The following is a 27,066-nucleotide window of genomic DNA, read 5'->3' on the forward strand; positions in this document are numbered from 1 at the left end:
GAGAAACAAGAGCAAAAAATTATTTACATTATGAGTAAAATTATTATTTTACTAAAACCTACCAGAAAAAATATTTTGCAATAAAACACAACATTATTGACAATATGATCAACACAAGCACCAAAAGTCAAAATGTCTACTGACAACCCTATTTTCTCTTTTAAAACGTCCGTTATTTGATCGTAAGCACGCCCATGAATCTCTATTACCTTTTCATACTGCAATAATGTTCGAAATAAAGAATGCATGAAATGCGAAAACACGTTTTCCCTCTGCCTATTTGATTCGGAGACTGGGGCCCTTCAAGCTATCCTTTCCATTTCTATTCTGCTCGTCACCGGCTTTTTAATTAGTCAAATTCTGTTTGGGTCTGTCAAGCTGCCGCCATCCAATCAAAATGTATCGAATTAAAAGAAAAAATATCCAAACAAAATATCAGGTACTGCATGAATGGAAACATTATGGTTGCTACCGTGTAATTAAAAGTTTTAATTATGTTCCCACATCATTACCAACATATCAGCTTCGAATCCAATATACATGATATAACTAATTAAAATTTGTTTTTTCAGAAAAATTATATTTCTTAAGCCAAATTTTAAAATATATATTCATGACCTAGTAAAGATGTCGTAGAAATGATGAAATGTATTCTTTAATTGATAATTATTAGACAAACCCATAGGTATTATTTTAGGGACTTTTTTTAATTGACTTGCACTTGCAAACTTTCCACTTGCAAAAATGCAAATCCATTTTCTTTCCTGAAGATTGTTATCCTTCGTTGAAATTATTGATATTTGTATATTTCAGAAAATTATATAACAGAGTTAATTAAAACCATTTTTTTTATTTTAAATATAAACATGCTGTTTCAAACTTTTCAATATAGTAACAAAATTGTTTCAGGTCATTAAAGTATTGTTTTTGACATATCGAATACACTCTTTATTAAAAAACTAATTTAGTAATTATTAATTTTAAAACATATTTATTAAACAAATCATAATTTAAAGAAACCTTTAATTCCAAATAATAAGTTATTTTTATAATAAAGCCTTTATATCATTTTTAAAAATCCCAAATATGTTTCCGTCATAGTTCTAACATAATTACAAAGTAATTTATTTCATTGTTATAAAAATAATATTTTACATTAAATAATTGCGATACATGAGACAATCACCGTTGATCATTAAAGAAACAGTATTATTAAAATAACAATTCCATATCGATGGTAGATTAAATTGGAGACATCAGATTAGACAAAATGCTGAGCAGATCAGACTCGAAATTAGACAATACTGGTTAGTCAAAAGGTATTCTCAAATTGATCTAAAATTAAAGAGATTGATTTATCAGTCAATAATAAAGCTTATATGGACTTATAAGGTGCAAACATGGGATTGCTCCAAGACGTAAAATCAATTAGTATTCCAACGCTGCCAAAACAAAATTTTTCGATTAATTACCAATTCAACAATGAGCATAATACCAACGAAGTACTGCACGATAACCTCTAAATCAAATGAATCTATGAACTTATCCAAGATTTCGCCGTAAAAAAATAAAGTAACCAAATGGTAGCCAATTGAAAGAAATGTAATTTGTAAATTGTAAATAACAAATATTGTACTTTCTTATATTTCAAGGTCTCCTTTTTACCAACGAGGGTTTTTTGGACTGCAGTTTAAAGTGCTGCGAAGAAGCTCCGAAGCACTGTCCTGGACATTAAACCGACCGACTGGCGAATGATCAACTTAGAAATCATCCCAGAAGACCCATCCATCCATTTACACATCCTGGTTAAAGGCATAACTGGGATCATTTTCCTTGTTGGATTTTGCACTCTTGTCTACGACAAACACAAATATTAAACAATCACAAAAATAAATTTACGACCATGCCCCAACATGATTTGGACCCGCGACTATGGCAACAGTAGGAGGACTGTCCTGTCGCCCTTACCACTGTGCCAACCAAGCCAATATTTCATTAAGCGTAATATAAGGTGTAACAAAACAATACAAATAATATATTAAATATTTGACGCGCATTTTGATTTTTGTACTTTGAAATTGGTTTTATAAATTATTAATTATGTCGTACAGTGGCCAAATGAGTTTGATTTATAGAAATATATAAAACAATTTAAATAACAATAATTTCAGATATTTCAAAAGCAAACAAAATGACAAATATATAGCCGTTTTGTAATTTCAGACCACCAATCACATAAATAACATAGTCCTAGTATCACCCCACCGACCGAATGCGCCTTTAAGTGTGCGTAGATAACATATGATCTTAGATATTTATAATTGGACAACAAGAGTATGGTGCCGAGTTAAAAGGGGAATATCGACATACGAATTTACAAAGAATGGGAATTTTGGGGGGATACGTTGTCAAAATAAATATATTAGATACATGCAATTTCAGTAAGATAATTAATACGATTTTATTAATACCAAGTAAGCACAGAAAGATAATTGAAAAAGATAGAACCGACAATCAAAAATTATATTAAAGGGGCTTTGACAAAGCGACGAGGGTATAAACTGATCTAAATGTAAATGAACACAAATATGACTAATATATATATATATATATATATATATATATATATATATATATATATATATATATATATATATATATATATACTTCAGATAACACTAAAAACACTGCAAAGAGCAACATGTCTTTAAAAATAACGCTGTATAAATGAAAGAAGAAATAAAAGCACATAAGGTATTATTAAGAATTATATATAATAATGTATTTCAAAAGTAAAACATACCTTATAATAACAAAATAGGTGACCAAGCGCTAAAAATCGCACAAAATCGAAAGAGCTATTGCTGAGAAAACGGAAACCTGAGAAAGTAATTTTCTACTAAATAATACAGCCATATAATACCATAATAATACCACTTTTTATGCAGGCCATACCCAAAGGCCAAAAGTCTATATCGGGCTATATTCAAAGAACTCAAAAACCGTATATGTTTTTCCACGTAAAATTTAAAAGCTGTTAAAAACTTAAAGAATGTAGTGAAAAATCATATACACTACAATGTATACCATTCGTATTTCATATTTTAATTTTATATTTCATATAATGTAGTGTTACCTTTTTGCTAAACTTAATTTAGGATATTATTAACGTAATAAAATGAATACAAAAAAAAATTACGTTTAATACTTTGCTAAGATAATAAATAAAAAGGAAATAAATATCAATTAAAGTGCAAAAATCACTCATTTCAATGGCGTATGACAAGACATTAGCTTTATTTGCAGCTACGTATTTTGCTGCATATACTGGCTGGTTATACTCACGTTGATTATCTTAAGTACCTTGCGAAGAAAAATAGTGCAATTTTTGTTATGTTATCAGATGCAAGCATAAATTGACAGACATAAATTAACAGATTGTTTGCTGACACGTAAACATGCCACGTGCATAAGAAAAACATGAATTTTCTAGATTCAAATCACAAACACTACAGGATTATCCTTGTGATTTTTTTAATCCTAAAGACGAACGTAAGACGAATCGGAAATTTAATTCGTTTAAACTAGCGTTGGGAACTTTCGACTGAAATGGACTATCGACCGTTTAGTAATTGACTACTTTTTACTATCAACTGTTTTCAATCGCCATTTTCGGTGATTTTATTACTATTTACTATCAACTGTCGTGTCGTGTACTTTTAGTTACTATTTTTGGTTCTACTAGCTTCATTCGACTGATTTTTAATATTCTGGCATTCGTATTAGCCGCGACCTTGACAAAAATATGCCGAACTTAGGCTTATATAGATTTATATGTAATATTCATCTTGTTTTATGATTTTTTTGGTAGTTTGCTTGCAAATAACAGTATATTGTATATTAATATAGCAGCAGCATTTTGGAACTATATTTTTCTAGATTGTTAATCTAATAGGGTACAAAGATTAACATTGTAAATGAGAAATAGCAAAACACTTTTGAGTGTTTTTATGGCAAAAATAGGTAATTTTTTTATTGACTTTTTGGTTTCGGTTTAACTCTCTCGATTTTTGTTCAAATCTTTTGATTGTCAAAACTTCTTTTCTAAAATCCTGAAGACGAAATATAGATTTCTAGAAATTGAATCGATTCGAAAAGGTTGGAAGAAATTTCTACAGTAGCAATTAAATTTCGTAAAAAATATTAACTGTAAACTGTGATAAACTATATTCAATATTTATGCTAAATATTTCTGTTAAATAAATTTTCTGATAGGAAAACTCTTCTTTAATATTCAACAATTAATTTTTTTGGCTATTAAAAAATACAAGAAAATAATGATAGTAGACACACTTAGTTAAGATTTATTTTATCAGCAAATAAGGCAGAGAAATCTTTTTTACAATCCATTTTTATTATTTTATAACTTTTCAGTATAATGATGTATTCGGCTAAACTTCCTATGGTTTGAGAATATTTTGAAAGAGAATCCTCAACTTCTGCTGTTTGCAATACTCGATTTAAAGAATCAGTATTTGGTATTACAAATAATGCTGAAGCGATACAAGAAATTGTCACAAAAGGATATATTCCATTCTAACTTTTTTTTTTTTTTTTTTTTTTATTATTACTCTTCGTGAGTCCACAATCTGCCCTATTGGCAATAAGTATTTCTTCTGTTTATATTATATATACATGGCATGTAGAAAATCACTTCATTAAGCAATCTTCATCCATTCTAACTAAAAAAAAAAAAATTACAATTATAATACTCAACTCGAAATTCAAGACACACATACAGACGAAGAATGTATTTCATTCGAAGACATTTGTATAAAAACTTGCAAGGATGAAAGAAATAATTACACCAGGTGCTACAACAGTTATTACAAATTAAGCAGTATTTGGAAAAGCTACTTATTGGGCGTTTAGAAAACCCATTAGATTTTTGACATGCTCATATAATGATATTACTCGATTTATATCAGTCATATTTAAAATATTCTGCTATACCTGCAACATCTATCCCCTCGGAATAAGTTTTTTAATATATGGCCAAATTATTGATAATCGAAGAAATCTCATCATGGGAGAAAAGCTGAATATGTATATTATATTTTTGAAGAGAAAATATTTCCGTTCAATAATAAAAAAAGCATTTATTTTATTTAGAGAAGCTCTAGTAGTTATTGTGCGATCATTTTTAATTTTGCCATAGATTAGTTTTTTTCTATGATTAGGTATATGTTTAATTTTTGTTTAGTATTTATGGTTATTGTACATCTTCAGTTTTTGTTTCATTTCTATTGCATTGTCTATATTTATTATAGTATGTTTTTCAAAAATAGCAATTAACATATTAAAATACAATAAAACATTTGTGGGGTTATTATCCTATTCCTTTTTACAGATTCACAGAACATAAATATAAGAATAAAAGTTATTCTACTTCCTTTAAAATGAAATTATTCATTGAATGGTAATTATTTCTTTCCATGTTTTAAGTTAGTACGTGAAGGAATATATACATCTCCGGCTGCTAACTGCTACAAGCAATTACCTCCGTCTTTCCTCAAAAATAGTATTTACTATTTTCAGTCACTAGTTTATTGACTATCGACTGTTTTCAGTCGATAGTCCCCAATGCTAGTTTAAACTCCAAGAACATATCAGTTGGGATCATTGGAATGAAAACTACTCCACCTTCCTTGCCTTGAGTACCGTCGCGTGAATCAGACTGAGCAGTTCTGATCAGTTCTGTTATCACCATACGTGTTTTATTCCATAGTTTTAGTTGATTTAGATTTCGAAGCATTATGACTACCGAGCCGACCTTCAGTTATAAAGCTTCGTCTTCGTTTATTACATAATCAATAGATATTAAATGAATGCAGAGTACCAACGACTTGATTATAAATTACGACATATTAGTCATCCACATCTTTGTTCTTAGCCGCCAAAATGACTCGATCAATCAGCCATTTGTTATTTTTGTAGTTAATAGGAAGTCACAGGCATGCGTGACATGAGCTGTCAATTGCGGTAAATGGTGGAGTTCTAAACGTAATTTATTCAAAAATTAGTTTTTTGTTCAATTTTTTTCCGTGCATTTTTTATTTTTTTAATATTATCAGTAATTCAGCGGTGCGAAGCAGTTAGGAATCCAACAATTCAGAAATCATTAAAATCGATCCAGCCGTTTTTGAGTTATAAATGACGTAACTAAACCGACTTTGTTTTTTGTATTTAAATTTCTTCAATTTTATTTTCTTCACAATTTGTGTCTATAAAATTAGGTTTATATAATGAAAATAAATTGAAAAATTTTGTACTGGTATATTATAAATTCTATAAAAAGTCTAATATTATTTTAAAAATTATTATTTCAGTTACAGTCACGTAGTATACTCACCATCGAAGTTAATTTGCCTTGATGCATTCTAGTTCAATTTTTTTTTCTTTATTTCTTTGCATTGATAGCACAAAACTAGTTTTTTAACTGCGAAGTATAAGATAAATGATCCAAATACAATAGAAGCGCGCTCAATAGTCCAAACGCAGGAATACGGAAATAATGGTTAAGATGTTAAATGACGTCAATGTTTCATAGCGCTCCTATTTGGTTCTTGACTTAATATCGCAAATTTTTAAACTTTCTGCTTTTACTTTTTACATTAATATCTTCGTAACAAAATTTGTAAATTTAAAATAATTTTTTTTAGAATATGTCTATCATGTATTATTATTATAAATAAATATTTTTGTGTTTGTTTAATACAGTCATTATGCCTATTCGATGCGGTAAAGAAAATTGCGATTGTATTGTTTTTGCGATCAGGGGCAGTGTTTAACAAGACATTAAAAATGTATTTAAAGTTAGTCAGCTTCCTAAATGATAAAAGTAAAAAGCTTACCATCATTGAAGAACCTCCACAAATATAAAAAATATGTTCACTAATTAGCTGGTTTTATTTATTCGTCAACTAGGGGCTGTTTGTCTAATAGTACATTTAATAATCTAATGTCCGGTAAAAGAATTTCTTCTTTTACTGATGAATAAGGTGGACACAATCTATTGTATTCTAATTAAATAATTTGTGTTTTATATTTAAAATATAATTTTATATTTTATATTACACGACTTTAAAATATTTTGTAACTTGTATTTATATAATACAATATACAATATGTATTATACACAGATACATCAATAAATTTTAATTTAAACTAAGTACTAGCTTTCAATTTATGAATAACTTTTCTTTTACTTAATATATTATATTAAATATATTTATACATATTATATATATATACACATACATATATATATATATATATATATATATATATATATATATATATATATATATACCCAAAACAAAATATGGTTAAAACAAATTTGTATATATTAAATCGCGTAGAACTTATGAATATTCTACAGAACATTCCGAAACATCACTTCGAGCTTTAATTCCGATCTGTTCCAAGTCTGTACAATAATTGCTTTACCTCTCGCCTAATTCGTAGGGCCGCAACCGCCAAACTACATTAAATCAGTATTATTAGGGCGAATTCATTACGCACAAAACCTTCCTCCCCCACGTATCATTTGCCGATTTCCCGCTGCGATTTCCGCCAGCCAATTGTCGACAAATTGTCCAGAATGACGTAGCACGACGCTATTTCAGCTATGTTTGTCTATTTGATGTCTCTGTAGAGGCTTCTTTATTCTTTTTGCGACTACTTAAAGACCACCACTGGGATTAAAAATATTACTATATTCTATAGATATGTGTATTCCATATTTGAAATTATTTGCTTGAAAAAAAGATATCGCTTTTTCAAATCATCTTCATCAATTAATTTTTCAAAACGTCTATATTTATTCACACGTTATATATTCCGCTTTAAGTCATTCTTTAAAATTAGCTAAATGACCGTCAGATGTAGTTACTGATCGAACATTAATTCCTTTAATTTATTATTTTCTTTCCAAGGGAACTAATTATACTTTTTAAAATATTTTATCGTCATCTCAAATTTATCAAGTCCTAAAATGTGTATCACTAAGTAAGCTTCTTAAATATAAGTCCCTCTTTCATCCTCCTTCATTACATTATGCAGTCAGAAATAGGTTGAAACATACAACAAAAATTCTGTGATGTTATCAAATCAATGATTATAAATATTTTGAAAAGGAATTCCGGGAACACGAACAGTTGAAATGATGTAGAAGTATTTTTAACCAGTCCTCAAGTCGGAACGAGCAATATAGAATAAATACAACGGTTTTTCATTTAGACACTTCCATGTACATTTTTACTGATTTTCTAACATTTCACTGATCGATCTCATGACTTCCTCTTTAAAATTCGTCTTATTAATTATTTATTATGTCAAACAGTGGCCAAATGATCTTGATTTAAGAAATATATAAAGCAATTTAAACAACAATAATTTCGGATATTCCAGAAACAAACAAAATGACAAACATCTAGGCTATAATTTCGGATCACCAATCACATAAATAACATAGTCCTAGTATCACCCCACCGATAGAATGGGCCTTTAACGTAGATAACATACGATCTTAGATATTTATAATTGAACAACAAGAGTATGGTGCCGAGTTAAAAGGGGAATATCCACATATCAATTTACAAAGAATGGGAATTGTTGGGGGATATGTTGTCAAAATAAATATATTACGTACAATGCAATTTTAGTAAGACAATTAATACGATTTTATTAATGTCAAGTAAGTACGAAAAAGATAGAACCTACAATCATAAATAATATTAAATTGACATTAACAAATCGACAAGAGTATAAACTAATACAAAGGTAAATAAATACAATTATAAATATTTATTTCTTTTGAAAAGGAATTCGGGGAGCACGAAAACTTAAAATGATGTAGAAGTATTTTTCAACCTGTCATCGAGTAGGAACGAACAATATACAACAAATATAACGGTGTTCTATTTAGACACTTCCATGTAAATTCTTACGGATTTTCTAAAATTTCACTGATCGGTCTCGTGCTATTGTAAAGTAACATTTTGACTTGTTACAAAATAACAACAATTTGTATTTACCGTTGATACGCTTTTAAAACCGTTCTTGAATATTTAAATCAAATTTAGACAACATTTTAGAAAATAGGAAAATGAAATATAAAATATAAAGTTCCCAGACAATAACTCTCACTCGAGTTAAAACTTGAATAGAAGAAAAAATACTGATGTAAGAAAATAGCAACTACTTGAAGATTATGTTGCTGACATATATCATCCTGTAATATTATGCTTTAAATCAGTTAATTTTAACTGGTGAAGTCAAAATCCGACAAGGAAAGTGATCCCAAGTCACGCCAGTAGTCCATCCCAGATAGGCCGAGGACAGTGGTTCGATGGCCACGTTAAACAGTAGGTCGAGTGCAGATTGAGTTCTATGAGAAGATGAATACCGAAGAAACAAAGATTTGTAACCTTATTTACATTACAGGCATTTAATTCAACAACTATTTTTAAAATTTGGAAAAAAGTGATATAAATTCAAGGTTGATTATTCTACAGGGAAAAACAATTTTTGAAATATCAATACCCTATTTGGAGTTTTAAAACACTATAAATATATTAGTTAATTGTATAAAAGAAAATTTAAAAAAAATAGTCTTCATCTTCGAAATATACTTAACTATATTAATGTCAACCCTACGGAATTTTTTTATACAAAAGACATCACTTAATATTTGCCGAAGAAGCACTCAGCATGTACTATAATTACAGTTGGTAAAGACCTACTACTATAATCTAAAACTTACGCAAGCATCAGTTTATTAAAATTCTGAAATCATATTTAACGATAATTGAAAATGTCGAACGCAAACCTTCCACTAGCTTCGAGTAGATTAACAAGGGTTAAGGTTTATTAGGCGTGAAAGTTGATATTAAAAACAGAGCTCAATTTCTTTTACAGCACATAACAAAGTTCATGTCTAATAGTTTCTAGATACAACATTTAATAGCAATATTATTAAATATGTTTTATTACAAAAAATTATTGACATTTCATTTTTGTATTCAGCATTTCGCCATTAAGGGTTAATTATTCATTTTATTTAGTTGCTTCAAATATTTTCTGATCAAAGACGTTATTATTAGTTATATATTAAAATTATAACTTTTAGCTGGTAGTTATACTTACACATTTTTGTATATAAATTCTAACAAAGAACTGCACTGAAGAATAAAAAAATTATTAAAATTAGCATTCCAGACTTGTTTTAATACGTTAATTAACTTCAATTGGGAATATATAGAAATATATGTCTATTCTTAAAATACCACATTTGCGTAAATTATATAACGAAATTTAGAAGTACCAAATAACATAAAATAAAATTTAGAGGCCAAATACATTAAAAACTATCGGGTTCGTCAATTATTTATGTTAATTAAATTATAATAGGAATATGCTTTAAAATTAGTTAATAAAAATATTTGTTATGAAACATTTCCATACGACAAATTGAAAATTATATTTTATATTTCATATAACAAACATGACAAATGTATAAAACAATTTATATATACCATCAAACAAAATCAAGATTTTGTGATGTCCATTTTATTTTATGATATGTCTATTTATATTATATTATGTCTATATGTCCATTAAGGTCTACTTTTACCAACTGGGGGTTTATCTGGAATGGACCACAGTTTAACGTGGGCTCCAACCCACGGTTCTCGGCATTAAGCCTAGCGATTGGCGAGTGACCAACTTAGAAATCATCCCAGAAGACATCCGGTCATTCCCAGCCTGGTTACTGGCGTGACTGGGATCATTTTTCTTGTCGGATTTTACACTCTTGCCTAGGACAATCACAAATATTAAACAATCTGAAACATAAATTTACCATGCCCCAGCAGGATTCGAACCCGCGACCGGTCGCCTTTACCACTGCGTCACCAAACCGGCTAAAAATATTTTTGTTAACACAAAATAAATATAGTGCAGGTGTTAATGAGTGGACTGTTTGTACTTTTTAAATCAGTTTTCATTTTATAATAAAATAAATTAAAAAATATACAGCAGCAGATGAATTGAAGTAACTAGGGCATGTACTGAAAACAAGAGAAAAATTAAAAAAGAAAAGACCAAGATAAAGATGGACAAATAAAGTTAAACATGATTTGTTGGAAATAGAAACTGAAAAAGAAATTATTAATTAACAATATACTTGGGCTTTTCAGTTCCTGTAATAAACTAATAGAACTTTCGTTTATTTAAACTCACGGTTTTAGTAAAGAGCTTCAACCAATCCTCTTTTAACTATGGCTAATTCCTTTCTAGTGCTAAAATATCTCCATATTTTTGTACACTAATCTTAAAGAATGCTATTGAGTGTATTTGTAGTATATTTTACCAAAAAAATATTTTAATATTTGTATATTGCAATTTATATTTCATTAGGAAACATTCACTTGATAGTAATATATTAGTAATCAAATTCACAATCTCAATTCTACAATGCAGTTATCTAAGGAGACTTCTAACATTCTTCATGATATGGTTCGATTTCAGAACAATGCAAAGAAGTAAAACAAAGGTTGGGTAATTAACAGTACAATAATAAGGCTTAAGATATATTCACAATTGAGAAACATTGCTACAACAGAAACTGACTAAAAAGACCGTTTTATCATTATAGTTTCCTTTCTCATCAGCTAAAGAAATCACTGTAACTGGCAATGAAAGCTGCATTCACTATGATCAGCCAAAATGAAAAAAGATATAGGTTTGTTTCGAAGAACTATGATTAAAAAACTATGGATAATCCTATAGGCACAGGCATGTACTGTGAATTTGATAAATTCAACATAAAGTATTGTATTAAGAATTATAAAAACAATTGAACAATAAAACGTATAAAAAATAAAAGCATAAAACAATTTGAATGCAGAACTATTTCGAAAAAATGCTATCAATAATGACAAAAAAAGAATTGAAGGAGAAATAAATAGTACTATACTACTTATTCACATAGATGAAAATAATAAATAATAAATAGCACATCCAAGGGAAATAGTTATAATTAAAAATAAACTATCTGTTAACAAATAAATTCTTACGTTATCAATAAAATCATTTGATCAAAAAATGTTTAATATGGTAATATATATATAGATCATTATATTATAGGGGTTTGTATACAGTTTTTTATTTCATATTTTGTTAATGCAATTAATTATTATATATAAAGAGTGAAGCAACAGTTATTCCTTTTGACAATAATATTGGAATGTAGTTGTAAGTATTTTTAAATAATAAATGACACTACTGGCTTGGCAGTCAAATATATATAGATATGCATAAACTAGGAACAGATAAATCAAAGGATCAACAAATAATAGAAGGTAATTGCTTGGATTACAAAAGATTTCTTATAAAAAGTATTACTACAGAAATTGACTGAAACCATTACTCCACAGCAAGTCACCATTATGGTTGTTATTATGGTGTTAAAAAGAAATATTTCCCACAATATGTTGTTACTGACAATGAAAACGAAATTCACTATGATTAACTCAAATATGTTGTGTATGTTATAACAATATTATTTTTTCTCGTTGTGTATTGTATATTTATGTATTTTATACAGAGTCGCTCTACTAGTGATTGGAAGTTTACTTTTTCTGCAGAGTAGCAGATATAGGAGGCTATTGCCATTGCCTTTGCAGATAGCGTGTTGGATTTGGGTTGACCATTAAAACGTTAGATCGAATTGAAGACATATATATGTCTATGTATGACACTCTCTGGAGCCATGGAGTAGGAACTTTGTTAATTTCAAGGCGATGTTCACGGAACTCCTTGATCAGAATATGAATCAGGATGGAACAGAATAGCCCGAGTCGTACTCGAGTTTATATGCTGGCGCCAGCACTTGTAGGTCCGGGCTAATAGAGAACCCTGAGATTTTTACTTGAAAAGAGAAGACTATATTCCAAGTATGAGTGAATTAGGGATATTAGGTCATCCGATAAACCTAGTTCTTTGGCTGTGAAGATTTTAGATATTAGTTTAGCTTTGGATACGTCTAGAAAGATAGCACCAGTTCTGCGACCTTAACGAAAAGCTTGATGAATTATAGCTGCGAAATAAATAAACGAATTCCTCACAAACTTCTATGGCGACATCGACCTTTTGGATACAGCGGACAACTCCGAAAAATATGGACCAAGATTATATAAACCGTTCTGAAAACTAGGAGACTAATATTAACCAAGGCCAGAGCTGCGGTCGACCACGAACTGTGGCAAGATTTACTGAAGAATATTTAAAATCCTATAGCATCAACAGCAGCACATTAATTGAAAAATAGACACTCCCACCAAATAGCAGCATGGATGATGGTAGTGAAGATAAAAGTAGTAGTATATTACGACCGAAAATATCACTGCTGGATATTAGAAACTCAATTGTAAAATGTAAAGAAGTAGTAATAGTGAACCTTAGACCCAAATGTATATACTTGTACAACTATTGTGCAAATTATAAGAACTATAAAATATACATTATTGCAATTCAACTTGTAAATACTTCCCTACTTACTGAAAAATATTTATATTGAACCAAGCTTTTGCCTATGATTCTGACTAGTGATACTTTCTACTCTTGGCACATCATTATACCAGGTATACTGGAAAGTCATTACCGGTTTTACTAACAGATGTCAGTAGGCTTAAGTATGCGATATTATTATTTAATACGTATATCATTTTATTCTACTAGCATCAAGTTTCGAAGCTATACATCTTATATTTTCCGATGGTAGCACAGTCATAGATTTATAGCTCTTTGAAAATGTAAAAGTTTCGTGCCGAAATACGTGAATTTGCGGCACGCATTACTTTTCTTATTTAATCAAAAGAAAAAATCCGCTGAAAGAACGATAAAGAACGTTCTGGTAGACTGAAAAGTTTTAAGATGCGAAACTGTAACAGTTTTTGGATGAAGACCCAACCCAAACTCAAAAACAATTGGTAGAAGAGTTACATGTGGACAAAAAATGATTAGCGACTGATTACGAGCAACAGAAAAAATCCAAAGATGGAAAGATAGAGGCCACATGAATTGAATGACAATGAAAATGCTGCTTCAAATGTATGATCGGAAGACATTTCTGCAGTGACGGTTGATGAAAAATTGGATTTATTTTGAAAACCCTAAGCGCATAAACTCAAGGTTATCATCTGGCGAAGCCGACCGATCGACTTCAAGGTCAAATTGTTTTAGTCGAAAGACAAAGCTCTGTGTTTGCTGAGACCAGAATGGCGTGGTGTATTATGAACTATTGAAACCTGGCGAAACAGGTAATAGTGATCGCTACCGACAACAAATGATCAATTTGAATCATGCATTAATCAAGAAACGTCCACAATAGGACCGAAGACCCTGTAAAGTGATTTTACAGCACGATAATACGCGGTCACATAAACCAAAACCGGTCAAGGAAACTTTGAAAGCATTTGGATGGGACCTATTATCACACCCGTCGTACTCTCCGGACTTTGCACCGTCCGACCATCAACTTTTCGCATCAATGGAACACGCGCTTGCAAAGCACCACTTCGCCAATTTCGAAGAAGTTGGAAAATGGCTAGATGAATAGTTTTGCTCAAAGGACAAACAATTATTTTGGGTGGTATCCATAAATTTCCTAAAATATCGTCAAGATATATAGAATCAAATGGCCAATACTTAACCTCTACTGAATAAATACATTATTCCATTTTCTTAAAAATTATGTAAATTTTTCTGAAAAAATGTAATTTCTGGACTTTCCGGTACAGCTAGTATATTAAATTAACGTGTTCGGAATTAAGAACAATAACTTAAAAATTAACTTAACCCATATTTGAATATGTCGTATGTAAACTACGTCCATTAGCTCGAACAACAAGGCTTAAGGCTGTAAAAAGGGCACCGACTAAACAGTACGGTTTACAGCCACAGTTTCCGGTTTAAATATGTCGATGACGCGCGTTCAACCAAGACCGCCGCTCAGGCTGGAGAAAATTGACAAATTAATTAATTTCAGCGCTTATATCGAGTCTCTTTTCGTTTTGCATTTAGTTAGTCGACGGCACGAGCACCGGCTCCATTTCGAGTTGAAATACAGGCGCCCACCTTATTAATTAACGATATCGAGCTTTCGCGAAACGTTTGTTGGCATAGAAAATTGAATTTGCGTTACAGAAGAATTGATAGCTTATCTAGAAAGCGCTCTCCATACGCCTAGTTTCTTTTTTCCTTTTCGTATTTCCAATCGCGTTTGAGATAAATTACCTTTTTAAACGTTTTAACCCTTATTTTTATGGCTCATTGTTTTTTTATATTTCTAGTACATTTATTGATATAAACATGTGATCCATTTTCATATATTAGTAATGCTATATAATAATATAATACTTATTAGAATGTGAATTTATTCAATTTACAGAAAATACAAACCGTGTTTATATACGATAATGATTTTATTGTTTTTAGGCTTGATAAAAAACCTGATTAACTGAAATTAAATAAAAATAAAAATAAAATAATTATTTATATTGAATAAATATAGTAGAATATGACTAGTTCAATTTTGAACATAATTGGAATTTTTTATACTAGATTATAGACTCAATAACTGTTGCGACGCAAATTTATTATGAATGGTTGGGACAGCCCTGTAAAATGTAAGTTAAGCTAATTGTAGAATTATTTCGGTTCTATTGTTAGAAGGTCTAATTTATTAGACCTTTTAACTGAAGTTTTTAATATATATGATATGGAAAAGAATTATGACCTGATGAAAAACATAACGTTCGCAGTATTGAACCTCTGGTAAATATAGACAGGCAAAAAGATACCAAGTAAACAGAACAGACGTGTTCAACAAGGATGATTCCCATCAGCTCGTTGTCAAGTGTTTAGGATAACGAGGGTTTAAGTACCGAGGCTAGAGGAAACCTGTCGGGCGTTAGACGTGGTAGAGGACTCTTTATGGCGCCTTTTTTTGTCCCGGAACCGGCTAGGGGAATCCTGTTACGGATACCTGGTCGGGAAGACCCGCAGGAATAAGCGAGTTGGACTGATTATGTAGAGACTGCCTCTGGGCTACCCACCAAAACCCCACCCTATCAGCTGATCCAATGACCCAAACTGATACTTCTTACTGTTAGTAAGGAGGGTGCCCGTAACCGGTAACACCATTAAGAGGCACAAGGGCCAGGCAAGAACGTGGCGTCGTTATCACACCACGCAGCTTGCGGTACATGAGTTAATCGCTCGCCGGACAAGGTCGAGACAATTTGCAGTTAGAGCACGACGGCGCCTAATATATCTTTATGGCGCCTGACCATAAATATATTAAGAAGACTCGAAATCGTGGAATTTTGGGAATTCCTTAAGAGTCCGAAACTCACATGTTTTATCAGCGTGAGAAATTCTAGTTGGAAGAGTGTTTCCCACCCCGATATTCTCAGCGAATCGGGGTACAGAAAAGGGTTTCTTGGGACCAGCCTTGTCCACCACCACCAAGAACCCGAAGAAGGAACTTCAGCGATAAAACACTGCGCATCCACAACGAGAAGACAGTCTGACAGTAATTTGAACACCGAGGAAAAGAGTTGGAAAATGGAAAGAATAAAGTATTGCTAAGAGAAAGTATTGCATTATTTGGAGAAGAAACTAGTGAATTGAATGAACAAGAAAGAATTGAATGAGCACTAATTGAAGAAACCATTGTAATAATTGAAGTATTATTGAAAGGATAGAATTCCTGTCTATATTAGCCAATTTATACATTTCGTTAATAGTAAGTACATGCAATTTGAATGATAATCCTTTTCCCATGACGTATTAAGTAATATTTTTTAAATGTATATATTCTTTATAATCAATTAAATAACTCGACTTACAACCTTGTTTTCTCTCCCGCATCTCAACAATAACTTTTGCATTATACCATAACTGATGAAAAAAAAGTTCCTTTAACCAAAATTATTTTCAGAACTTACTCCATTTCTCTCGTATGTTGTAATTACCGGTATCTATGTTAATAGTTGATTTCAATAAAAATAAATCTTGAAACTTTTCAAATGCAAAAGATCATAAAGAATAGCCGATATAGTCAAATAAGTCAGTCAAATAAGCCGATACTACAGAACGTAAAAGTTGCATTATTAATTACTATTAATTATTATTAATAAATATTAATGGTAAACGGAGGTTCCTGATCTTAATTCAACTATTTGAGATAATTCTACTTAACAAGTTAAAGCCACTAATTGAGAATAATAACGTAATCTTAACACTGGTTTGGCTCCATGGAGGAAATATTCAACTATAGATGAAATTCATAGAACTACGGCTATAATTGAGAGGTCATATGAGGAACGAATATTCTGTCATTCGGTTTTTCTTGATATAGAGCAGACTTTTGTTAAATTGCAAAAGTTAATAATAAATTAAACAAGACGATTGCCCAAATGGTTTGCAGAATTATTAAAATCCTATAATTCGGATGAAGCCTTCAGGATTAAGGTAGAAGAAATAAAAGACATAAAAGCGTGGAACACAGAGAACAAGTGATTATTCGGATCGTAATTTCTAGTAGTATCACTGAGATGTTATTTAATAAAAAAAATTAAAATAGACAAACAACATTAACAGTTTCTCGATCAAACGAACTGCAAATTTTGCAAACCTATACATTTTTAAAGCACGATCTGATACCATCTTCATGGTGGTATCAGGATCACTATTATCTTACTGAAATATAATTTAAATAATTATTCTATAGCAAATTTTACCGTCCATAAGCAATTACACAAAGCGTTTCAAACGAAAGTTTATATTTATTTAACCAACATTTGACAGATTGGAAGTATCAGTCGCGATTTTTACAAAGATCTGAAGAAGTACACCTACAAAATTAAATCAATTCAATAATTAAGGCCACAGGCTAGAGTTTAGTAACGCAGGTTAGAGTTTTAGGCCAGGCGCAAAATAGGACGCAGCTTGATGAGGTGACACAGCGTGAGTCACGGCGAGATTTTGTGGATTTAAAAAACGATAGCTACAGCGCAATATTTTCACAGCGTGCCGTGGCGCAGTTTTGGCGAACAGTGTTCTTGCTGCAATTTTTCGCCTAAAGTCAAGGAGATTATTTTAAAATGGAAGAAGAATCTGTGTGGATTCATGAAGTTTTATACTATACAAGTCATGTTGACTACATGAGAACTAAATACCTGTTCAATTGTTATTAGTGCAGTATCACTTGCTATTGTACTACTATACTACTTTGTACATCTTTACTGCGAAGCGAGAATTGCTATCGTATTTGAGTAATAAGTATCGTAATAAGTAACACTTGCCGTGACCCTCACTGCGTCACCTCACCAAGCTCCCATTTTGCGTCTTGCCTTAATAGCGCTTTTCGCTTAGTGTTTCATAGAGTAATCAAACAACACTACTCATAAATTAAATATATTCTAAATATGTATCTGAAACAATAAAACATGAATCGATCTACCAGCCGTACTCACCTAGGATTACTCTCCCAGATTTTCAAAATATTCAAAAATAAACAGAATCTTATATGGCCCTAAAAGACACATCTCGAAATAAATTCAAGTGCTGCCAATAAGGAAGCCTAAGGACAAATAACGAAAGACACTACAATCTTTCAATATATTTGTATCAGTTGTAAATAGTGTTATTAAAAAGTTGTTGTTAATTTTAATAACGTCTCACAAGCTTTTGACCGAGTATGGCATTTTGGAATTAATATACAAAACGAGCAAATAGCAACCGCGGAATCATATATTTTTGAAAGAAACTCTAGAGTCTCGCTTGAAAGGGTATTCTCAACATTTAGTAGTGTCCTGGTTACACTTCTATATCTGCTTTATACTGCTGATATCCTAACAACAAAGAAACAGTAATTGGAACATTTGTCGACAAGACAGTTATCATGGCAAAAGATGTATCTATGTTTAAGGCTGTAAAGAAAGTACAAGTAGCGGTCAACAACATTTACACATGGACTAGAGGCCGAAAAATACAGCTTAATAGCTCCAAATCTGTCCAGGTTAATTTTGCGTTGCAACAAAATAACAGAAACCTTATTATATAACCTGACGGATGCTCGATTTCTCAAGCAGAATCAGCCAAATACCTCGAAATATATCTCAATTGTGGATTAAACTGGAAACATCATGTTAGACAAAAAGCAGAGCAGATTAGACTTAAAGTCAAGCAACTGTACTGGTTAGTTGGAAGATACTCTCAACTTGACCTAAAATCAAAAAGATTGGTTTATCAGTCAATCAAAAAGCCAATTTTAACCCATAAGTTCATTATGGGGTGCAAATATGGGGTTGTACTAAAACATCACACCAACTAGTAATCCAACGCACCCAAAACAAAGTTCTGTGGTACTATGCAGAAGATATATTAATATAATATATGAAACTTTCAATTTATTGTATATTCCTTCACTTTTTTCACATGGCATCTTCTTTCCGAATAGATTACATATAATTAATCTAAATAAAATACTTTTTCAATACTCATATTATTGAATTAAATTAAAAGCCATTAGAATATAAAAACAATATGTTAACGTCGCAATTTAAAGCAATTTGCTATCATAGATATTTTTAAATCAAAAAGGTACGCTGTACAAGTTTAAACATATAATGCATAACCTTAAAAACCATTAGATCATCCTCTGAATGAATACTTTACGATCCACATGCCCATACAAGGCTTTTCTCCCTCTTATATGTATATTTTGATAATAGACTATAGAGAATAAAACGACGCGGTTACCCCCCAGCGAATCTCCTTAAGTGTTATGTAATGCATCGAAATTGTTTGGTGGGGTACCACCCTCCGTTTGTTTTATGCCATTTATTCGAACCGAATGGGGGTGTAAATTTTCGGGGAAAGCTCGCTTTTTCGCCCTAAAAAATATATGCGAATTCATATGTTTCGTGGCGACGCAAAACACTCCTACAAGCCATTTGCAAAATGGTAGAGTTCGTATGTTTCCCTTTATTAAAATAAATAAAGCTGTCAAAATGCATAGCCAACTCCATCTGTAAGCCTTTTTACCGATTTTACCACTTATTTATTAAGGCATTTTATAACTGTCTATGGACTGACAATAATCCACAGCATATGAAATATATTAATTATTTCGTTCCTTTAAATAATTATTCTCAATTACAAGAAAAGTATATTCTCTATGAAACAGCATTTATGCTTTACTTATTATGGACATCTTTATATTGTATTATGGTAATATTGCTTTTTGCCTAGGCTTTCGAAGTCCACATTAAAATCTAAACACAGTTCAAATAAACCATAGCTGGAAAAGAGAAAAAGAGGTTCTAACATATAAAATAACTACCAGACCACGTGTTGCTGTGTGGTTGTGGCTACGTTACGTTAAACAGTATTATAATATTCATAATTATTCATTAACTATTCAATACAATCATACATACAATATATATATATATATATATATATACATATATATATATATATATAAATTTACAACCATGCCCCAGTAGGTTTCGAACCCGCGCCTATCGCAACTGTAGGTGGTTCGTCCTGTTGCTTTTACCACTGCGCCAAACAAGCCAGATCTACGAGATTAAGATTTGTACTTAAGCACAAATCGACATAAAATGTTTAGTTTTATATCCTTAATCTTATATTCAAGTTTGTAACAAATGAGTGAATTATAAAGTTATTAGCTGATAAAATGTAATTGAGGTAAGTAGTAAGTAGGTTAAATTATAAACATTTTCAATTGTAATTTAATTCAGCACTAATCATTGTACAATATTCTTGGTTCACCTGTATCTAGCTAACACAAATAGATTCGACAAATAGTTTACCCACACGTGAGCATGCAACATATAATTGCCCATGGGAAAAACATGGATTTTCCAAATCTAAACCGCGAATGGAAATTGTTTTGCTTTAAGACTTATTTGTAGACATATCAAAACCTAAACAAATGGGAAACTGTAGTCTTCTGAAGGATATTGTAGATTCTGTGGCATCAGTCACTCAGTTACAATCACTCAGCAAGAGAATACGCAAAGGAAACAAGCGACACAAATGTCCCATCTATTGTTGTTTGTAAGAAGAAATACCGCCATCTTAGCATACGTAATAAAGGGTAGCTGACCTATCTCATATGAGCTTGATAATATAATATTATTTAAATATCTAGGATAAGTCAATAAGTGCTTAAAAAGTGCCTTTTAACTAAATTGAACTTAATAATAATCTCAGTATATGTAGGTATATGTAAAGTATGTATCAGTGTATGTACATCTAGTCTTTAAAATACCTTTAAAAATAATGTATATTAATTTTATAATAAAAATTAGCTTAAACAGGCTCTTTAATATAAACACTTGTTCTGTTCTACATTGACTTTCTCAACTAACTATGTACCTTAAACAAATACTTTGTAATAAGTTCATATTTCATCATATCATTTTAGGGGAAAAATAGTGGAAACCTAAAATTGCTTTATTCAACAAAAGTAAAATTGGGCGCTGTAATATTTCTGAAGGAGAAATGTATACTTCATAATCCTCCTAAATATTTTCAACTACCTAAAAATATAGAAGTAGCTTAACTAGCTACTCAAATAACGCTACAGCTAGCTCATGCCTCGTAAAAGCGCATACGCGAATGCAATGAAGGCAAAAAAGTATTGAACGAATAAGAAAGAATATTTGTGAGCTATGTCAAAAAAAAAACAGCAATTCTTCAGTTTGGTTTGATTTAAAAGGGAAACTTTAATTAAATGCTTGGAAAATGGAAAAACGCCAAAAGCCCACTGTGTATACGAAAAAGAAACAATACATTGAAAACAAAAACATTCGAGAAACTTACATTATCCCAATATCCAGGTTTATAACATATGTAACATGTATGCAAAAGACTGCTAACAGTCCCACCAATTATCGATACCAATTTTAAGATTTAAGGCTTCTTATTATTGATTTATGATGAATTACAGATCAGATAAGTTGTATAAGACTCTATACGGAAATAATATAACCAAGATAAATTAATAAATTAGACATTGCAATAATTCGAGGTTTTCGGTAAAGTTCAGATAGTCCCTATATAGAGAAGAAATAGTTCTTTGAATATTTTGTTAATGTAATGTTCTTTGTATTCATTATTGATGACGTATGATGGTATATGATCATCCATTTGTAATTAGATCAGTTACAACTTGGTGAATTTACCTAAGACATCATATACTCTTTCTATATAAAGATGCTAAAAACTAGCTGTAAGAAAAATACATTTGTAATTCGAAAAAACAACCTTATCAACCCAATAATATTTATCATAAAATCTATTTAATTTTAATTTATATTTAATATCATATAGATATAAATACATTACAAATGTTAATTTCAATTAAAATTAATTTGTAAAACCTGTTTCAGCAACCAAATTTACAAAAGAAAAACAAACTAAATAAAAAGGTTAAAAGGATACTTTAAAATATATATTTAAAAAAATTGTTTTTGTTTTTTTTCATGTTATTAAAAAACATTATATATTCTCAAAAATAACGTACAGATACGCAGAAGCACGCAATAGTAATAATAAAAATTTTCGATTATTTTTAGTGGTTTTAATGGAAATTTCTTTAAGTAAAGGGAAATTATTTAATTTATTTATTCAATTTATGGTTTAAAATGTGATTTGATTTGATACTAAATAAATATTCTGATTAATAAATAATACAATTACAAGAAACTGTTCGTTAGAATAAATAGCATAAATATTGCTCTTTGTGTTTGCTTGATTACAAGTGCTGCTATGATCAGGCAATTGTTATTAGATATATTTTAGCTTTTAGAGTTTGGTTTCAGCTTTATATAAAATTCACAAAAAAATGAAGACATGTATTAATGCATTATATAATTGACTAACTAATATTTGTTTGCCAGGTGATTATTCATTGTTTCTAAATAAATATGGTAAAAACAGACCACAAAACAATATATATTTGATATTTGAAAATACAACCTGGTCAACTAAATAATATTTATCATATATTCTATTTGAATTTAATTTTGTATGCATACAAACCTAACATAAGTGAATTTCCATTAAACCTTGTAAATTTGGAAAATCTGTCAATACTAAAAGCAACGGAATTGGCAAAAAACAAACTAAATTATATTTACATGAAACTTTTAAATTTATTAATTTGTTTCGTGTTAGTGAAAAACTTTATAGCCATCAAAATAGAGGCACACAGAGATGCGCAAGAGTACACATTTTGACATTTACTAATTTATTATTGTAAATTTATATTATCTGGTGCAATAAAATTTAATAAAACTTTAAAAATCAATCAAACCAAGAGTTTTAATTTAACAGCGATGTCAAATCATAAAAACATTATATTTAGATATTCTTAATAATAATATAAGTTTCAAACAATATTTTTTTGAATTACATTTTTTTAAGAATAAGAATTTTACCTTTTAACAACGTTTGGATCCAGCTTTATTGAAATACACAAATAAATTAAGGAAAAAATATTTATATATATATATATATATATATATATATATATATATATATATATATATATATATATATATATATTAAAGTCTCCTTTTACCAACTATGGGTTTATCTGGACTGGGCCTAAACTACCGACTGGCGAGTGACCAACTTTAGAAATCATCCCAGAAGACATCCGGTCTTACCCAGCCTGGTTACTGGCGTGACTGGGATCATTTTCCTTGCCGGATTTGTCACTCTTGCCTAGAACATTCACAAATTTTAAACAATCACAGACATAAATTTACGACCATGCCCCAGCAGTAGGAGGACCGTCCCATCGTCTTCACCACTGCTCCACCAAGCCGGCCAATATTAAATTTGAATAATTAACTATTAAATAATTGATATATGTTTGATATTTTACCAATTACTATTATTCCTAAATAAATATGATAGAAGTAAGCAAGTTAAAAATTTATTTTGATAATCTTCTCACGATTATTATATCGTTTGAAAATCTTCTCACTTCTCACTCTTCTCAATTCATATCATTATAATGTGTTTTACTTGCTATAAATCTGGTTTCACTTGAGCTTATAGGCTCTAAAAATACTGAATACACCATGTAATCTAGCTTTGTAGCATTTCCACCTTTATAAAGGTACTCAAAAATGTATCTGTTAAGAAACCTTTTGCTAGCTTTAAAAGATATGCTCATTTTTCTGACCTAGGTATTAAATATTACCAAAAAGGTAGGACACATACAAATATTTCCCCACATAACTATTTCAGAGTCCTTGTATGTATATATTTTAAAATATAGAGTTTAATACTAATGCGTAATACTATCAATTAGCACATATGGGTACTATAACCAAATAATATTTGCAAGAGAATATTTGTACATATGCTGGTTCGCTAAAATTCAAATATTAACTAATATATATTAGAATTTAATATTTCCATATAATATATGAGATTTTATTATTATTCGGCATTCAAAAAAAGAAGGTATCACCAGTAAATTATGGTAATATATAAATTATATAAAATTATTTGTTCACTTGTAATATTCGAATTACTTTTTTCATTAGAAGAAATCTGCACCGTTATTTGGAAGCATTATTGAATACATATTTGAACCAAAGAAAGAAGAACTTCAGATACTTTAAGAGTGACTTATCAAGCATTATATATTCATATAGTCTCAAACCAATAAGAATTAAATAGACCGAAGCTAAGAAGCTTCAATTTTTTTATGAAATGATATTTGAAAGATTTAAAGAAAATATCTTTATTATATAGTCGGTGATAAAAATTAATCAACAACGATAAATCAAAGAGGACGATATAATTCCACAGCATTTACAAAAAAAAACATTATAACAGTTAAACGAAGGTTAAAGGAGCCCCTTGCAAAAATTGAAAAGTTTTGCTCCACAAATTTAGCTCTTGATATAATTACTAATTGTTATACTTTTCTAACAAAATAATAGGGCTAAAAAATTGTTTTTAATGAAACATAAACTTCTTTCTCAATAAATATTTTGTTATTATAATTTTCAAATATATTAATATGATTCAAATGTACGCAAATAATTAAGATAAATAGAATAAATAGAAAATTTTATTTAAAACTAGTTAAATACCACATTAAATTCACAATCAAATTGGTATTCAAAAAAAATATAATTTATAATAATTTTATTTTTATAATACAAATATACAATAAAGATTAAAAAATAAAATAAAAAAAATAAAATAAAGCAAGAAACATAAATTATTGTAATAAAATAAACATTCTCTAAATAGGCAATATTTCGGAAGAGAAATCATGAAAAAATATATAAAAATCATTAAAAAGTATTTTTGGTTTTGTCAAATTTTGAATCCACGTTTTTATGAAAATTTATCTTAGGCATATATAAACAAAACAAAATACATGTGAAATTTGAAATTACAACCTGTTCAACCCATCATAATAATCATAACATGTATAATACATTCTATTTAATAATATGTAAATATAAATACATAAAAAACAAAACTGAATTCCAATGGAAGTAGATTTGTAATAATGTCCGTTTTAATATCAAAATCAACAAAAATTGACAAAGAAATAAACTGAAACACATTTAAATTTAATATTTATTTTTATTAATTTGTTTCGGGTTATTTAAACGCATCATAGGTTTTTAAAAATAAAATACAGGCAAACAGAATTTCGCGATATAATCTAATATGTTGAATATTTTCATATAAGTTCACAGTTTTTGATGCCTTAATATTTAATAAGCTGTTAACAATAAATCAAATCGAGTTCTTTAACAGCAACGTCAAATCAGAAAAACATACATTCTGAAAATAAATTTCACACATTTTTTTGGTCTATTTTTTTAAATTTTAATATGTATTTAGGAAAGGTGATTTATATATTTGTATTTTTATAACTGTTCGAAAAATTTCAAACAATAACATAACCAAATAGCAAAAATAAACATTGTTATATGTTATTTTATAAACCACTCACTACTGAATTAAAATAATTTAATTTCTACTACGACTTACCCGAGTTTAAGATGGCATTACAACTAACAAGATAAACAAGAAAAACATAAACAACAACTGACAGAAACTCCATTGTTTAATTTTGTTTTTTACACAATTTTGTTTGCTTAATATCGAAAAGATATATATTTCGTTTAAACGGTCACTACGAATATTTCAGAAAAAAAATTTAGCAAAACCGGCGAATAACATTAAAACAAACGCGTTCTATCAATTGACCATGAATGCGAGCGCTAAACGACGATTTTTCAAAAGCCAAAGTTGGCGCCAAAGCCAAACCGCGACATGTGACTGGTAGCGTGCGGCGTCCGCGGCCCGCGAAGTAGGCTTCGGTCGAAAAGCTCCGGCGATGTTGCCGACCTAGCTTCCGCAACGGCCGGTGGTTGGCCGAATGCTGGGGGAGCGTTTCACGTTGCCGCCGAGGCTGCTGACTTCTGAAACACTTGCTATCTTGCTCATTTTGCGGTCGTCACCGAGCAATTTGCATTTGGCGATCAGCGATTCTCCCGTTCTAAACCCCGCGACGCAGCGGCGTACGCGTCATTTTTCACGCGATTTTTAACTGAATGAAACTCTAATATATTTTATTTAAAGATTGTTTAATTTCAATATTATTAAAAAAAACCTGTTTCTAAAGAAACTTATAAAATAGTTATTAGAAATATAAGTCCATCAGTGGTATTCAAATAATATTTACATACTGTAATATTTAATACCGTAAACTGGGGTTACTTTGCGCCACTTGAGAAAAAAGATTTTAAAAGTTCTCCATAATGCTACACTTTACCAGCATCACAAACTTGTTGCTGTATTCACTGCTATACATGCGCAAACTAATTATACGTTGAGTTGGAACATTCACGT

The 27,066-nt window shown here is 30.0% G+C and overlaps 1 protein-coding gene across 1 annotated transcript in view; it reads right to left on the reverse strand.

Annotated features, from left to right (window-relative positions):
- Window positions 1–26,404, reverse strand: part of LOC143190185 (opioid-binding protein/cell adhesion molecule) — a 417,428-nt gene extending 391,024 nt beyond the window's left edge. Inside the window, exon 1 of the mRNA XM_076394333.1 lies at window positions 26,203–26,404. Coding sequence (XP_076250448.1) covers window positions 26,203–26,275 — 73 coding nt within the window. The 5' untranslated portion in view covers window positions 26,276–26,404. The remainder of the gene's footprint in view (window positions 1–26,202) is intronic.
- Window positions 26,405–27,066: the final 662 nt, after the last annotated feature.

Source organism: Rhynchophorus ferrugineus, unplaced genomic scaffold (assembly GCF_030347505.1).
Source record: "Rhynchophorus ferrugineus isolate W39M unplaced genomic scaffold, kcgeb_rfMv2 rfM2, whole genome shotgun sequence".
Taxonomy (NCBI): domain Eukaryota; kingdom Metazoa; phylum Arthropoda; class Insecta; order Coleoptera; family Curculionidae; genus Rhynchophorus; species Rhynchophorus ferrugineus.